This window comes from Nyctereutes procyonoides, unplaced genomic scaffold (genome assembly GCF_905146905.1).
Source record: "Nyctereutes procyonoides isolate TBG_1078 unplaced genomic scaffold, NYPRO_anot_genome, whole genome shotgun sequence".
Lineage (NCBI taxonomy): Eukaryota > Metazoa > Chordata > Mammalia > Carnivora > Canidae > Nyctereutes > Nyctereutes procyonoides.
Window position 1 is genome coordinate 14287815 of NW_026575142.1, and position 18676 is coordinate 14306490.

At 35.8% G+C, this 18676-nt stretch overlaps 1 protein-coding gene across 2 annotated transcripts in view; it reads right to left on the reverse strand.

Moving 5' to 3' along the window:
• Positions 1-1663: 1663 nt before the first annotated feature.
• Positions 1664-18676, reverse strand: part of PDK1 (pyruvate dehydrogenase kinase 1) — a 29486-nt gene continuing 12473 nt past the window's right edge. Inside the window, exons 8-11 of one of the 2 annotated variants that reach the window (XM_055307836.1) lie at positions 18003-18101; positions 9285-9395; positions 6839-6952; positions 1664-4260 (exon numbers count right to left, since the gene is read on the reverse strand). In XM_055307836.1, the coding sequence (XP_055163811.1) occupies positions 4120-4260; positions 6839-6952; positions 9285-9395; positions 18003-18101 (465 nt within the window). In that variant the 3' untranslated portion in view covers positions 1664-4119. The remainder of the gene's footprint in view (positions 4261-6838; positions 6953-9284; positions 9396-18002; positions 18102-18676) is intronic. The other variant, XM_055307837.1, reaches the window with a different exon arrangement.

The window sequence follows — 18676 nt, forward strand, 5'->3', positions numbered from 1 at the left end:
AAAATTCCTGACAGTATTTATTCTATGTGACAACTGCAGGAAGTGTAGTTCTAGACTTTCAGAAAATAGCTCCCAAGTGAATGTAACATTCAAATGGAAGTTTGGTTTACCTTCCTGGAATTAAAACTGCACATTTTCGCTCAAAAATCTAATTCAATAGAGTAAAAGATAGCTGTCACCATTCCCTAATGAAAATAACAGCTTTTGAAAGGCAAGAAAAAAGGCCTAAAGTTTTACAGGAAAAATGGGCAACCTTGCACTGGAATGAAGGGACCTAGAAAAAGATTCCAAACTATTAAAATGCAACCTCATTGATGAAAAAGATTTTTAAATTACAGTTGATCTGTGTATAACTATGTACAATATTGGCCTTGGTGAGGAAAGAGTAAGAATGATAATAACATACACCTATATTGTGTTTATTACCACTGTTCTTATAAATATGGATTAAGTTTCATGTTATAAATTAAAAAAAAAAACTGGGAATCTTGTCTTTTCCTATCAAAATCCTATGGTTAGCAATTGCTAAAGAAATGTGAAGACTCTAGGAAAAAGTGAGCAGTATGTCTAATTCCTTCCAAACATGTAAGTAGAACAAAAGGTCAGTAGTTCTAGAATGCTGGAACTAGGCAAACCGGCGTGTTCTTTTTTAACATATGTAAAATCCTTCACACCTCATTCTACTATTTTTTTCAAGCACTGGGCTTGACTGTAAGAAGATGAATCATTGGGGCCAGAAGTTAATCACATATGATGAAAAGTTCCTCCAGGAAAAGCCGTTTGCAAACCAGCTAGCTCAATTCTGATTACCCATCTGCTAAAACTTTATAACAAAGCAATTGAAGACACAAACTCAAGTTGGTTGACTGATTTTTGGCTTCCCCTCTGATTAGCCATTCACAGGCCACCAAGGTACAGTAATGATAATGGTTTGTTTGCCCAGTTTTTCACCTATCGAGTTTGTTACGGAGCTTGTTGGGTTTAACAATGATGGGAAGTTGTAGTCATATCTCATTATTCAGGAATAGAGATAGGCATCTATCTTTGACTAGATTTAGTTCTGACTTTTCAACTGGTACAGAGGGGACTGCTAGTTAAACTAAGACCTTTCTTATAGGGGCAGCCTGGGTGGCTCAGCGGTTTAGTGCCTCCTTCAGTCCAGGGCATGATCCTGGAGACCCAGGATTGAGTCCCACGTCAGAGCCTGCATGGAGCCTGCTTCTCCCTCTGCCTGTGTCTCTGCCTCTCTCTCTGTCTCTCATGAATAAATAAATAAAATATTTAAAAAAAGACCTTTCTTATAATTACTTATATTATGAAAACTTATTCAAAGAGCACATTAATATAACCTTTCAAAAATCACACAACAGAAGATCTTCACTTGTGTGGTGAGTTTGCCCATCAGTGGATGTTTGGATATTGAAAATCTGGGATAACTCAAACCATACAAATTCTATCTTCTGTCTTTTCCATTAGAATACACACATTGGAAATCTAAGTTCTAAACATTTCCTCGACTGAAGATGGGGAGACTTAGTGTGAGCCATCTAGGTACAACCATTTGAGTGTTTATAGAACACCGACCCTTGATGGAAGAGACTTTAATTGAAAAAAAATTATTTAAAAAAACTTAAATTGATCCAATTAATTTTCAAAATAAGAGTTGATCCATGTTTTCAGTTTATTGCCACACACAAAACATTTTATAAAATAATATGGTAGACTTCCACTTCAACATCTTCATGTAAAAACTTCACAGTGCAAGAAAGTGATCACTATTTAGTATGAAGACATCTAAAGCCAGCCAGTAATTTAAGTATAGGTCAGAATATTTTTGCGAATCTTCCTAAAAAATGTTGGCACATTTATTCAATGCCCAGGTATAAAAATCACTTAGTATCCACTTCTTATCCTTCTGTATATTTTTATATCTACATGGCATCACACTAAATGCTGGTGGACAAAACAACCTAAGAATCTAAAAACTTTTCAGGTAGCGCAATGATTTGAAACCACCAAGGAGAATGCTAGCCCCCAGACATTTTTGTATGTAATCTTCTGTCCATTACCACATAATAAAGTAAAAAAGCTGTTATACCTTAAAAAGAAGCTAAAGGAAAAAATTTCACTTTTGCTTTAAAAACATCATTTCTTAGCTCATAAATAGAGAAAAGCTTTAATTTGGGGGGGAGGGGAAGTGTTTCAGAAGTAAAACAGCAAGTTTATGTCAGTTGTACAAATGTCTCATTTAGGAAAGAAAGAATTTTGATTCAAAGAATTCTAAAATATTTCATTACAAAAAAAGTGTAATTTAAAGCTAAAAAACGGTAATACCTTGAACTAATATAAATCATCCACTAGCATATCTTATTTTTCACAAAATCCATAATTAAGAAACAATCGATTGGGTAAAGGATCTTTTTCCAACATTTGGTCAAATTAGCTAAGAAGCCCTGAGTCTCAGGGCTGTCACCTCTCAAATGAGGGTCCTGGACTGCCCTTTTACAACCCTTCTGATTTACAAATTTATATAGAATTGTTAAACTCATGGAATCCTTTTGAGAATGAGGTGTTGCCACCGGATGTATTTTCCAGATAAAGTTCCCACATTTAAGTAGTAAAGCTGTTCTTTAAAAATTCAAAATCTTACTTTAAAATTTATTTTTTATATATTTCCCTGTCACTTTAAAAGTTGAGTTGTGACTAACCCCATACTCCCCTAACATCCTCGTGGTCTCCCAGAGCTGGTGGCTGGCAGTGATCCGCAGAGAGAGTTCAGGCCCTGACTCCAATGCTGTGCAACTTCTGGCCACACTCTGAGTCTCAAAATAAGGATGATACCACCCGCTCTGTACCTGTTTTAAAGCCCAAGGGAGTGATCATATTATACCAAAGTATTTGTAAAATGCAAATTATCATATGAAAGCAAAGAACTGCTGCTAAGTCCTAGGTGAATTTTTCCTGATAACCAAGTCTAGGTATTTCTCATAAAATAAATGTACTTCGTCAATCCTTGTGCATTTATGGTTCTGATTCTTCAATTACCTGACTGTCTGCATGTAGTCACTGTGTCTCCTGCTTTTAACTACACCAGGCCTTAGAGTGTTGGTCTCTCCTGGAGTCTAGAAGTCTAACCTTTCAATATGTAAGAATCAAAATCTAAAGATCTCTGTTACCTTAGCAAATGTGGTAACATTACTCACTTTAAAGGAATAGTTCCCTAACTAGGTGAGGCATCAGACTCATCTAGGAAGCATTCTAAAAATTGAGATTTCTGGGCTCCAGCTGTAGAGTCTGATTATATATATGTCTGGAGTAAGACCCAGAAAAATTCTGTTCAAAATCTCCCCCAGGTAATCTCAATAATTGATAGTTCGAGGACTCACTGCTTTGACCTCAATTTCTTCTCTAGAATTTTAGCAGCTGCTAGTTTGTTTTTAGTGTAAAAATTTCTCCATGCATTTAATCACATGCATATTCAGAGTAGATTGCCCACCATCTTGGCTTAGCTACATAGGGAACCTATTGCAATCCTTTGCAATGAAATTAAAAAATGGTAAGTCAACTTCAGAGTGAAGATGATGCATGTAGATGCTGAAAGGTGGCTGGTGCTAGACTTGCAGAGCAACTATCTTTTGCTTTACTTATAGTTAGTCACTGGTACATCTGAGGACCATCTTTTTACAATCGTCATTACGCATTAATAATGGAGGTCACAACTCCAAAAAACGGATGGCTAACTAGCTTAATCAGTATCATTAAGAAAATGTTTCTAGCACACATAAATGAAAAGTTCTTTAAAAACCACACAGCTTTCTGTTAGAAACCCAAAGACTTCCATGCTTCTGAAGTCTACCATAAAGAGGAAAGTTGACCAAAACTACAGTTGTTTAAAAATATGTTCAATTAACTGTGAAAATATAAGTGCAAAATAGGTACAATTTCATCCTTTAGGAGGTTTAACAGACATAAATGGAATTCACTTCCCATTTATTCTACCCAAATAGTTAATTTTGAAAATAACATGTGAAGTATTTGGTATAATGTAGTTCTGAACGTCATCCCTTCCAAATTTAATACAAAAGCCACATTTGGATGTTCACGGTGTCCCAAGTGTATCTAGGCACTGCGAAATGTTGTCATGTCTTTTGGTTCTCTGCTGGGGACACACCAGTCGTCAGCCTCATGGTTGGTATTGTAATGCTTCCAGGCAGCCTTGTTATACACTGGCAGTCTCTCTATTGATTCTGTTGACAGAGCCTGAAAGAAAAAGTGGGATCTAAGTCTGGCTTTTTTTTTTTTTAAATCCACTATTTGAGAAAATATACAGTGGCATAAGGTTACTACAAATTAAACAGCGCTTTATTGGATTTGTATTTCACTAATCATTAACACCATCTACGTACATTTTGAAATGGTGTATATATTTGTAACACATTATTTACTAGTAAGTCCATGGCACTGCTTGTTGTGCATATTGAGTTTTTTTGTTTGCAGTCATTGTCCAGCAGCCTTGAAGCTGCTGAACTGAAATTTTATATAGGTATAGGAGATGCTTCTTATAAAAACATGACCCGTAACAGAAGTTGGTTAATTGAAAAAGTCATTTAAGGGGTGCCTGGGTGGCTCAGTTAGTTGAGCATCTACTTTTGGCTCAGGTCATGATCCTGAGGTCCCAGGATTGAGCCCTACATCAGGCTTCCTGCTCAACCGGGACCCTGCTTCTCCTCTCCCTCTGCCCCACTTCAACTACTCATGCTCTCTGTCAAATAAAATCTTTAAAAAAATTCATGTAAAAGCAGAAAAATTGACATATGTTCCTTAATATATAATTGTACAATCATTTAATGGAATCTGTTTCAATTATTTTAAGATTTATTTTATTTTTAAAAACTTTTTATTTATTTATTCATGAGACACACAGAGAGAGAGAGGCAGAGACATAGGCAGAGGGAGAAGTAGGCTTCCATGCAAGAGCCAGAGTAGAACTTGATCTCAGGATTCCAGAATCACCACCTGAGCCAAAGGCAGAGGCTAAGCCAGTGTGCTACCCAGGAGCCCCCGTTTCAACCATTTGTTAGAAGAAACACTTTTTTTTTCAGCAGAGTCACTGTACTTTTAAAAAGTCATCATAACAAAATACAATAACTATAAATACAAAACTTTATCTAAGGCATCTTTGCTTTTGATTGAAAAATTCTTAGCCTTGGCTCTGACCGTGTGTCTTCTCCTCCTGCCATTAAGGCCACCAATTTCACTTATAGCATATATGTTACCTGCATTGTGCATAATTTCATGTTTCCAACATATCATTACCATTAATTCACTGTTCTATCTCAGATTCCTGCAAATTACCAGAACTTGAGATAAACCATGTTCCTTCTTAGCTTCTTCAAGATATTTCAGTAGGATTTCAACCTTAAGCCATGGATATTCTCCAAGATATAGAAAATATTAAACAGGAAATTTCATTCTGAGAATAGAAAGTCTTTGACATTGATTTTAATTTTTTTTTTTTTTAAGGTAGGCTCCGTGCATGGCATGGAGCCCGATGGGGGCTTGAACTCATGACCTCAAGATCAAGACCTGAGCTGATATCAAGAGTTGGATGCTCAACCGATTGAGCCAACCAGGTACCCCTGATTTTAATGATTTTATAATATTCCTGTCTTCTATTTTTTCCAAAGCGAAATTAAAATCCTTTCACCTACATATTCTCTTTAAATGCCTCAGAATTGCCAGAACCCCTTCATCTATGGGCTAGATTAAAAATGTTACATTTGGTGGAAAAAATGTTACCTTCATGTTGCCCTTTTCAAATTACTCACAATTGAGATGGTTTGAAAGAAAAGAAAAAGAATTATTATGTTGAAAGAATTTAACCTTTTCGGATAAATTTATTTTTTCCATTATACGGTCCTCAGCATTTCCTATAAAGTAGGTGCCATCTAGTGGCCAGAACAAGAAACTGAATGAGGTACCAACAACCTGCTGCTTAACCCATCCAGTGGGGTGGGTTAACCCCTCCAACTGAGCTGATGGGGCTGAGTTGCTCTCCAACCCTTGAAACATGCTGATCTCTCATAAACACAGGAAACATCACAGGCCAGTAGGCTAAGTGCTTCTGCTCCCACCAGGTGAGCAAGACTTGCCAAGAGTCCCCTGTACTTGTTCCCAAATCTCCTTATGCACTTACATCTGTCATTGTAATCACATAATTTAATCAAGCATTAGCTTAACCAAAATGCAAAAAAAAGGGCCAGAGGGAGGTTCTTTGAAAACTAAGATGAATGCTTTGGAAAGAGTCATGAAGGAAAGTCACAGAAAGACGGCTGTCAAATCTGAGTCAGAAGACATCTATCTGTAAAGGACTACATCTGTATCAAAAAAGATTATGCAGTTGCTTGTCTCTTTGTTTACAGAAATCAAAACAATGCATTGTAAGTAAAGCTTCTGCAAGAAAGACCGCTGAAACCTGAATCTGTAGACTCATATACAAAGAAAAGACTCAGGCAGTACGTTAAAAGATTGGTGGATCGATGTCCATTCATGTATTTTATATTAAAATTAAATTTGTGTGATATATAACTTTTTATGATTCCCTACTTCAACCTGACTTTTTATCTGTTAACAACCATAGTCCTGGTCATTAGAGATTAGCGTGAGTATTTCTTTCCCATAGTCAAGGAGATCATTTGTAGAAATAGATGAGATCCTATGTAAAAACCATATTATGATATTTTAATAGTGATGTGGTCAAAGAAAATTTCATTACAGCTAAATATTGGTGTTTTATGACCAAGAAATATCATTAAATCAAAAAGACTACAGTTATTACCTTAATGTAGATGACTGCATCTGTCCCATAACCCTCTAGAGAATATAGCTTTAGGTCTCCTTGGAAGTATTGGGCATAAAGACGTGAGATGGGCAATCCATAACCAAAACCAGCCTGTTTGATGAGAAAAGTGAAGTTCTATTCAGAAAGCCACATAACAAAATACTTTTCTAGTTAAAACAAATGCTTCTGAGTATCCTAAAGCTATCAGAGCCTGCATCTAAGAGATTGTTAATACCTAACCACTAATATTGATCAAACTGAAGCCTAGATGGGGTACTACATGAGATGTCTCCCCTCTGGTCATTTAAAACTCATTTTTCTTTTTTCCATAAAATGATTCCTGTAGATCTAGAACAGCACATTGATTTTCTTCATTGCCTTGCTCTAGGGCATCCCAATACTATTTTTGACAATAGGAGCAGTAAAAAAAAAAAAAAAAAAAAAAAAAAAAGAATAGAAAAAGCCTTGTTGGCAGTCTCAGAGATACATCTCTTGACTTCAGACCATGAATTTCCAGCCTGTATTCTGAACCTGGTTAGATCACTATTAAGTCCACTGTTACTCACTGGCAAATCACTAACATCTTTAAAAACCTACCAAGCACAGCAGCACCCACATCATGCCCTACCCACCCACCATCCCCAACCCACTGCCTTGAGATAAAAATTTAAGCCTCTGAAAAGAGCTTTCAAGACCTGATCATATCAGGTCTCTTCCGCCCACTTTCTGGTCCAGCTGAACCAAATCTTCAGCTCTTAAGTTCCTCAAACAAATGCTATTTTTCACTTCTGTGTCTTTGCTCATCCTGTTTCTAGTATCTGAAATGGCCTTTACCTGAATAAATCCTACAAATTCTTTAATACAAAGCAAAACACTTGGACTAATGTAAAAACAATTTTTATCACCAACTCAGATGTTCAATGATACTCCATGTAACACTTTAGTTAAGAGCTTATGTCAATTCAGGAATCAGAGTGCTATCAACAAATGCAGGCTCTCTGGCTTCATTTACCTCTACCATTAATTACTTTTCTAACCAGAGTTTCTGTTTACCACTCCAAATCAACTATCCTTTTTCCACATAACTCCTTGTCCTGGGAGGATGCTATCAATGGATACCCCTGCCCTCAGCTTCCAGTGGGTCTAGCCAATGGGGAACCCAGTAGGAATTTAGAGGGAATTAAGTCAGGGTATTCATTCCTGTTTCCTTCCCACTGAGGTTTGCTTCCCTTGGGATTAGACCACTTGAACGTATGCAGCTGCTCTGTTACTGTCCCTTCTTCTAGGTTCTGCTAACTTCTCCTTCTCTCTTTGATTCAGGAGAGTGACAGCTCTACTGCTACCAGCCCTGGATCCCTGTTCTCTCCCTGCCCATAGCTCTGTAATTTGTATATGCCACCTCTCCCTTACTTCTTAGTGTAAAGTCAGAATCTAAGATGATATTCATGTTTATTATTTGACGGTGTCTGCCCACTGGCACATGGATACATATGCATCTGAACTGGAGAAGCACAGTACTGGAGTAATGATTTTAAAAGTATGGTAAGACATGAAGTAGATTACAGTTGTAGTTACAGAATCTGTGCTGTGTAACAGGTGAAACTATTAGAATGAAGTCCTTCTAGTAACTTCTTAGAAAGAATCTAAAAATAGATCCAACTGATACTTCATTTAATCATGTGACAGCGTAACACCAGTACCTATGCCAGAGAGTTTCAAAGCCGTGAAGAACAGTTCTGAGTTACAGGTCAGAGATTTGGCAAAGTGTTTTTCTAGGGGTTAGAGGGCAAGGATGTAGTTAGCTCAAAAGCTGATCACATGAAACCTGAAAATAAATGACTGAGGTCAATAAAACATACCACCCAACAATGAAAATTTGAGCCTTTTCCAGGTTGGCAATTAAGTGATCAGAACTCTAGTCTTTTTTCCAAGTCTAGACTATGTGGTATTTCTAAGTACTTGAGGAAAAAAAATCAACATTGAAGATTAAATCAGCATTGACCAAATGCTAGCAAAACCAGTAACTTAGTCTTCACATTTGACACAGTGTATCAAAATGTGGGTAACCACATGAAACTATGGCTATATCACTATCTACCTTGGCAATAAGAACTGTAAATAATATTCTTTATCTTGTGCTCTTTTCAATCAAAAGAAGAAATGAGCCAAATGCTGTTAAATTCAGAGGAAAGTTTTTTTTTTCTAATAGCTTCCCTTCTCCCTCATGGATACTCTACACAATTGCTTAACTGATTTATTTGGTAATTTATTTGGTAGCCATTTGATTTATCTTTTTGGTAATTCAGAGAAACACACTCAATTCTTTCTTCTTTTTTTTACATTTCATTACTTCTTTTTTTTTTAAATATTTAAGTCCAATTTGCCAACATATAGTATAATACCCAGTGCTCATCCCATCAAGTGTCCTCTCTTGATCACATACCAGAGGCACTGCTCGGGACGTCTCAACACGAGGCCGGGGTGCCGTTGAGTACATGTAGTTGAAGAGTCTGTCAATTTTCCTCAAAGGAACACCACCTCCTCGGTCACTCATCTAAGGTGAGAGAGAATCATGCCTTATAACCAAGTCCCATAAATAGCAAAACACCAATACATACTCATAGTATCACAGTTTAACTGCTGACTAGAAAGTACTGCTTTTCTAAAGATTATTTCTCTATTTGAGAGACGGCACAGGAACATAAGCAGCAAGAGGGGCAGTAGCAAAGGGAGAGAGACAAGCAAACTCCCCACTGAGTGCAGAGTCCCACTTGGGGTTCAGTCTTGCAACCCTGAGATCATGACCTGAGCCAAATTCAGCCGCTTAATTGACTGAGCCACCCAAGTGCCTGAGGAAAGTACTGCTTTTCAAAGCAAGTACCATGAAATCCAAGTTGTCAGTGTAAACATTTTCCTCACTGGTAGACTTTATAAAACTCCTCCAATATGCACAATTCTAATACATAATAAACTCCATCATACTACAGAGTCAGGGCTGTGGCTCTGCGTATTTACTCGTTGTGCCAAGCAGTACAGCAAACACAGATTGGGGCATAAACTAAGTCTATCTGGGATGTAACAATAAATTTGTTATTCCTTTCTGGTGGGCGGTTTGGCAATCAGATTCAAAATACATGAACCCTTTGACCCAACAATGTTTATACTAAAAAAAATAATCAAAGAAGTATGCAAAGTATGTATGAGAATATCCATCACGGCACTGTGTAGAATAGCTAAAACTGGATTATAACCTAAATAGGGGACTATTTAAGTAAACTAATGCATATTCTAAAATAGAAAACCACTGAGCAATTAAATATAATGTAGCATGTGTCAGCATGAGAGCGGTCCACAAAATATTGTTCAACAGCACAGACCCCCAGACAATTTTCTGGTGAGTTTACAAAGTACACTTGTCCTTTGTATTGTTCTAATATCATTTCTCAACTCAAATCATATGGTAGGTTGAATTTACTAATTTATTTAGACTATATTCATTCTGTTTTCATTTACAGTTAACAGGCCCTTATTTTCCTAATTATTGTACAGTTCACCTTCTCATCTACTATAGCTATTTTCCTTTGTCACAAAATCTAAATTGATTTTATATCTGTAACATTAATATACAAACAAATCTGCTTCAATCTGTGTGTCTGGTATACATATATATGAATGAATGGTGCAGTAGATAGATAGATGGTACTGAATGGCTAAAAAATCAATAGGCCATGGGTGCCTGGCTGGCTTCATTGGCAGAGCATCCAACTCTTAATCTCAGAGTCATGAGTTTGAGCCCCACATGTAGAGACTACTTAATAAAATAAAATAAAAACAAAAGACTTCATCACATATTAGTTTAAAAGAGCATTATTTAAAAAAAAAAAAGGTCAGGGATCCCTGGGTGGCTCAAGTGGTTTAGCGCCTGCTTTCATCCCAGGGCATGATCCTGGAGACCCGGAATCGAGTCCCACATCAGGCTCCCTGCATGGAGCCTGCTTTTCCCTCTGCCTGTGTCTCTGCCTCTCTCTCTCTCTCTCTCTCTCTCTCTCTCTCTCTCGAATAGATAAATAATATCTTTAGAAAAAAAAAGGTCAATAGGCTGGATGGCTTATTGTTGAGCTTTTATATGATCTTTAAATATCTTTACAGTATGCATATATACTACTTTCATAATGAAAACGACATAGGTATTTTAATTTTTAAAATAAAAATCTGCTTTGAAGTACCAGTTGAAGGCTTGCCTCTAATACATCTACAGTTAGATAATTACAGTATAAAAATATACAAAGACTTTAATCAGAACTTGTAATGTAGCATGCTTGAAATTGTTCTTGGCTATGAATTCAAAGTCCAGGGAAGAGATTTATTTTTGTAAGATTAATAAAGAGCTTTGGGTATTTTCTGAGATCCATCACTTTGATTATTCATTCTTTAATGTAATGCCCTCCTGCATATTTGCTGGTAACATGAGTAAGAAATGTGGGTGCTCTGTAAATATTAAGTAAACAATATATTAGAATAGATATTAAGATCAAAAAGTAGACTTCAATAAATATTTCCTGGTTTCCCTTAACCTTTGGCCAGAAAGACTATAGCAATCTTGTATGAAACAAGAAGTTATTTCTAGCCAGAGGCCAGTATTAGAAAAACAAAATCAAGCAGAAAAGACAGGAGGTGACTTTGAGAAGTGTCCTCTTATAAGTGAAGGGGCTAAATAGGCTCTAAGAATATAGTTAAAAACTGAAAAAGTAATCTCCTTTCCTTTGCAGCCAAAAATACAATAAACTGAAATCAGCAGATTTTTAAAGTGGTCAAAAGAGTTTCCAAGGGAATAGTAACAGAGGATATTATGCCAGAGGATGTGAATTCTTTGGAAAAATGGAAAGTGCAATTATTCAGAGAGAGGAACACAGAGTTGGTCTGTACATATTTAAGAAGAATGGCAGTCTGATGACAAATATATTGAGAAAGACATGTGAGAATTAAACAAAAAATTTCTGATTAAGATAATCTGAAGAAAAAAGTCTAGAATCATGAGAAGAAGCCTATGTCAAGGAAATGCAGAGATTATGAAAGAGATGGATAGTATGGAGTAAACGTCAACACAAAGGCTAAGAAAGAGAAGTTTGCCAATTATTTTTGAAGTTTTTTCTTTAGTATGTGAAATCACCACTTCTCAATGTCATCTAACCAGGAGTTGCCATCCATAACTTCCTGTTCCCTGTAACACTGACCTCCCCAGGCTAATTCATGTGAATTTCAGGCCCAAGGGAAATGAACCACTACTAACTTGATGACAGGGCAGATTTACTAACCCTGAAATCACCCAGAGCTCCTGAAGTCTCTTTCTCAAGAGATTTCTGATGTCAAGTTTGTAAAATCACCAAGACATTTACATTTTAATTTAAAAGACATGTGGCCATAACACTTATGTTATTTCCAGAATATAGCACAAAGAGCAACTAGAGTCTGCTGCACAAACCTGAAAGAGCAACTAGAGTCGTATGCCAGAAAAAAACAATTATCTCACAGGATTCTTAGAAGGCGGGGGGGGGGGGGTGAAAAATATCACAAATTTGAATAAGCCAGAAAATACAAAGACTATATAAAGACCTATAAAAACTCAACTATAAGCCATCCCGTTGAGTTTTTAATACATGTCATTCAGCACTAGTTCTCTCTCTATCCAAAGACATATGTTAAAAGCAGAACTTGATCCTGAAAAATCTAGTACTAGTGCTGGCGATGTAAACTCTACTGAAGAAAATTAAAGCAAGTATATAACAGAAGAGGTAACAGGAGCTGATGAAGTCATGTGACCTTCGATATGTGGGGGCAGAGCCTAATACAGGTAGGGCTTTTCCCGGGGCTTCAGGAACAGTCTGTTCAAGATCCTTATAAGCCTTTGTCATCTTTTTTTTTTTTTTAATAGCTTTACTGAAGTAATTCACATACCATAAAATTCAGCTATTTAAAGTGTGAAACTCAGTAGTTTTTAATATATTCATAGATATCTACACCATAAATTTTAGAATATTTTTATTACTTCAAAAGGAAACCCTGGATTCTTTATTGGTCACACTCCTAAGCAACCACTACTGTTTCTCGTCCCTATACACTTGCCAGTTCTGGACATTTCATATAAATAGATTTGCATGATATGTGGCTTTTTGTGATTGTTTTCTTTTACTTAGCGTAATATTTTCAGTGTTGCAGCAGCCATGTTGTAGCAGGTACTCGTACTTCACTTCCTTTTACGGCCCAACTATATTCTATGTCTATACCACATTTTATTGATCTCTTCATCAGCTGATGGACATTTGGGCCATTTCCAGTTTTTGGCTATTATGTATAATTCTGCTATGAACCTTCATGTATAAATTTTGAATATTGCATTCCTTTTGGGTACATAACTAGGAATGGAATTGCTGGGTCATTATGAAACTTCCTTGACATTAAAGAGATAGAATCCCCAAACAAAGCCTGTCCACCAACACAGGACAAGCCTCTGCTAATTATCTAAGAACTCAGTGAATCTTCATCCATGCTGCAATGGATGACCACAAGTAAAAGTTTTCTTTTTAGCTACAGACCAATACGGGCAAGCACATGAAAGACAAAACAAAAAAAGGTTATGAGAAACACCCTGCTGTAGCACAACTGAAGTCTCAAAGCAGAAGACATGTGGGACTTATTTTGAATCAAGTAAACCTTAACAAGCAAGTAGCTGACACATAACTAACCAAAAAATAGACACACATTAGCATCTGGGCTGGAAAAAAAAAGTGATGCACTCCTATTACTTTTTTAGCAAACAGATGGCATTTGCCATATATTTATTTGTATATCACTCTTTTTAAATGAACAGCCAAGAGAGAGAAACAGAAAAAAGAAATTCTGAAGAAACAGTATAGAGAGTTAAGGCATATTAATTTAAAAAAAAAACAGCTATTATTATCCTCAGAGTGATAAAAGAAGATAAAACTAAACAGAATACTATAAAAAGGAATAATAAAAAATAAAAAGTTCCTGGAAATTTATAAGATAATAGAAACGAAAATTCAATAGAAGAGTTGGGAATTCAAAGTTGAGGACATCTCACAGAGTGGAATGAAAAGTTTAAAAAGATAAAAAGCAGGAGAAAAAAGATAAGAAAAATCAGAGGATCAATTCATGAAGTCCAACATCCTCCAAACAGGACTATCAGAAAATGAAGCAGTAGGGAAGAAAGTACCAAGGACACAGTGGAAATTCTAAAGGGCCCAGCTCAATGAGTAAGAAAAGACCCACACAAAGTCACATCATTATGAAATTTCAGAACAGAGCTGAAGAAAAGATCAGCTAAAGAAAAGCTTTAGTTAAAAGAGACAAAACAACAAAACCTGACACTTAAAACCGGTCATATACAAAGGAACAGGAATTGGAATAAGCATAAGTCTTCTTAAAAGGAATAGCGGGAATGACGTCAGCAAAAATAGTGGAAAAACGAAGTCTCTCATTCATTAAAGCACCAAGAAAAAGGCAAATACTATCATAATTAACTTTGTTTAGAACTCTAGAAATTAACCAAAGGCTTACAGCAATCTGAGGAGCAATTAGTCAAGAAAAACAAGGGACTCTCGGTGTTTTAACTCGGCTTATTCCCACCCTCACCCCCACTCCCATAAATAACATGGAATCAGAATGGAAATGGTAGCCCAGCAGCCACTGGGTAGGCTATCTTTCTTTGACTTGATTCTGCACTCTCCAATGCAAAAAGTCTCGTATGTGCCCACTTCTCATCCTCAGAAGCATTTGTCAAAAACAATTAGAGATAATGGACTAATTTGAAGGCTTCCTAGGGCAGAGTACAACAATTAAGGCAAACAAGAGACTAACTAAAAAGTGTAATAGGAAAAGCTAGGGAATGAGATGTCTTTAGGGGCTTAGAAAAGCTCAAGGATATCCTGAGAATCCAGAAGGTCATGTGTATGCCCAGGGCTATGTTCATGTTCAGGAAAGTTTTCATCTCTGATTGACCTTGAGGTTCTGTACACGTAGGACCTAAGACAGACTTGTCACCTGCCTGAGTGTTGAAGGTGTGCCCCAATATGCACATGGAGTCCCTTTACAAAGACTGTGAGATGGCAGGCATTGAAGAAACTCTCAGTCCAATCCTTATTTGACCACTAAGCTAACCAAGTAAACTTCAGTGGCCATACACATTAAAGAATACAAAGAATGGTGTAGGTGTATTTTTTGTAATTTTTTTCTCCTCTCTTCTTTGAAAGACAAATTCAGAAAATAATAATTATAAACTTAATGTAGATGAACATACAATGTATAAAAATGTATGTTTCGGAAAGTAACAGTACAAAGGATGGGAATGGACCTATACAGGAACAAAAGCTGTGTATACTATTGAAATTGTTGGTATTAATCTGAACTAGGTTGTTATACATAAATTAGAATGTTAATTTAATTCTAGGACAAGCACTAAGAAAATAACTCAAAAAATAAAAGGAACAAGAAGGAAATGAAAATGGTACACCAGAAAATATCATTTTAACAAAAAAGGCATCCATATTAAAGAAATAAAGAATCAAAAGAGACATAAGAGACATACACAATAAGTGACAAAATGGCAAATATAAATTCTCCATTAGTGGTAATTATGTTAAATGCAACCAACTGGAACACTCAAATTAAAAGATGGACACTGGCCGGGTGGATTTAAGGAAAAAAAGTATATTCTAACCATATGTTAGGGACACACTTTAGATTCAAAGACACAAACAAGGAATGCCTGGGTGGCTCAGTGGTTGAGCATCTGCCTTCAGCTCAGGTCATCATCCTTGGGCCCTGGGATCGAGTCCTGCATCAGGCTCCCCATAGGGAGCCTGCTTCTCCCTCTGCCTATGTCTCTGCTTCTCTCTCTCTCTGTTTCTCTCATGAATAAATAAAATCTTTAAAAAAAAAAAAACAACAAATGAAGACACAAACAGGCTGAAAGTAAAATCATGGGTGGGGGCACCTAGCTGGCTCAGTTGGAAGAGTGTGCAACTCTTGATCTTGGGTTTGTGAGTTAAGCCCCACGTTAGGTGTAGAGATTACTTTAAAAATAATAAAATCTTTAAAAAAAAAAAAAGAAAGCAAAATCTTGGAAAATGATACACAGAAACAGAAACTGAAAGAAAGCTGGGATGGTTATACAAATATCAGAAAAAAATAACCTTAAGACAAAAATCATTAACCAAGACAAAGAAGGACATTTTGTCATAAAAGGCCAATATAGCATGATAAGACATAAAATCATAAACATACATACACTTTAACAACAGAGTTCCAAAATATATGAAGCAAAACCAGAGAGAATTGAAGGGAGAAATAGACAAGTCACAATAATAGTTGGAGACTTTAATATCCCACTTTCAAAAACAGATAGGACAACAAGATAAAAGATCAACAAGAAAACAAGATCTGAACAACACTATAAACCAACCAGGGCTAAGTACTATCTAGAGAACACTCTATCCAACAACAAAATATACATTTTTCTCGAGTACACATGAAACATTCTCCAGGATATGTAACATTCTCCACAGACCATATGTTAACCACAAAACAAGTCTCAAAAAATGTAAAAGGACGAAAATTATACAAACAATATTTTCTGGCCACAACGGAAAGAAATTAGAAATAACAGAAAAAATGTGTGAATTAACAAATACATACAAATTAACACACTCCTAAAGAAACAATGAGTGAAAGGAGAAATCACAAGAGAAATTAGAAAATACTTTGAGATAAACGAAAATGAAAACACACCATAAAAAAACTTACAGGATAGAGAGAAAGCAGTATTTAGAGGGAAATTTATAGCTGTAAAAGGTCACATATGTTTATTGGTTTTGTTTCTTAAATTCCACTTATGAGTGAAATCATATGGTATTTGTCTTTCTCTGACTTATTTCGCTTAGTATAATCCCCCCTAGCTCCATCCACATCGTTGAAAATAGAAAATTTTCTCTTTTTTTGGATGGCTGATTAACTGAATTACACACTTTTAAAATAAGGAAGAATAGATGCCTTCAAAATTCTGCAAGATGATTATTTTCAATCTAGAATTTCATGTATGAACCTAAATACCAGGAAAATAGCAATTGAGGCTGCATTGGGGAGGGAAAGTGCTCTAAAAGAGCTAATTCCTCAGCTACCCTAACAGAAAGCTAATATTTGCTGTTAACAATTTGTATATTTCAGAAATAGTGATATCAGAATGCTACTTAAAAAAAATACCAGTAGGGGCATGCCTGGGTGGTTGAGTCAGTTAAGTGGCTGCCTTTGGCTCAGGCCATGATCTTAGGGTCCTGGGATTGAGCCCTGCATTGGGCTCCCTATTCCAAGGGGAGGCTGCTTCTCCCTCTCCCTCTGCTGTTACCCCCACTTGTGCTCTCTGGTTATCTCTGTCAAATAAATAAAATAAAAATCTTAAAAATATATATACACCAATAAATCCCAGAAAAAATAGCTAAAGACTGAGTAATGACCCATAAATTAGGCCAGGAACTAATGTATTTGATTTTATACTCTTTGCATTTATTACTTTAAAACAAAATTTAAAATGATTATTTAAAAAATAGAATCATCATACTCCAAGAAATCTGACTATCTGAACAATGCAGTGGAAAAGGCCTGGGGTCAAGGAGCCTGATTTCATGTTCTGTGGTCTTTATTTGCTGTGTAATTATGAGCTAATCACTGTGTCTTAGTTTCCACATCTGTAAAAATCAACAGTAAAATTACTTGTGCTCCTAAGAGGTTTTATGAGAAGCAAATGAAACACAAAAGTAGATTGAAAAACATTGTTTAAAAATGAAAAAGTATGTACTATCTACATAAGACTGTAAACACCCAATATTTTAAAGTATACTTATCAAAGTGGCTATTCATGATTACTGTTAAATTTATCTGTCTTCAGGATTTACTTTTACTTGAATCATCTGGATTAAGGAACAGAATAGAAACAGACTCAGGGGAGAATTTCCATAATCTGCCAGATAAATGAAGGAATGTGCTTATTAGTTATTAGAGGTAAGATTTCTTCCTCCTAAGTATGTCTTCAGAAAATTATGTGCATGCCTGTACATCAATTAAAACAAAACAGCCAGAAAGCATTTACCTTCACAGTCAAATCCTCATTACCCAGTGTGATGTGGACTTGAATAGGAGGGTAAACGCCTTTGTCAGCATGGTGTTCCATCGTTGCTCTCATCGCATTCTGAAATACATTAGGGTTCCACTCAAAATACAACTTTAAAAAAGAGAAACTAATTATAAATTTCAATATACATGCACAATTTGAAATTTAAAAATGTTTAATTTGTTGGAAATATGCCAGAGTATCATAATTCTTATAATTATATTTAAAGAATTACTCTAAAAATTATTGTCCATTTTGGAGGACTTGTGAGACACTTTAAAGATTTCAACTAAATTCTATTTTCCAAAACCAGACATCTCAACACTTTAACTGGTTTACATTGAAGCTGAAATTGTATCCAAATACTTTTATAATTTAGAAGATAACAAGCAAACCTCATTTTTGAAAAAAGTTTTGTCTTTATTTTTAAGAATCATTTTAATTGCCATAAATCACTTTGAGGGGGAAAACAATTTTTTCATTTAGTATTCACAGCAATGGCCTTATTATGACATAGAAACTAATCTAATTCACCACTAATTTGAAACTAAGGATATTTACATCTTAAAACTCTTGATCAATGCCTAAAGGATACACAGTGTACAATGCCAACATATTATAAGCACTAAAAGATAACATGACATGTAGCATTG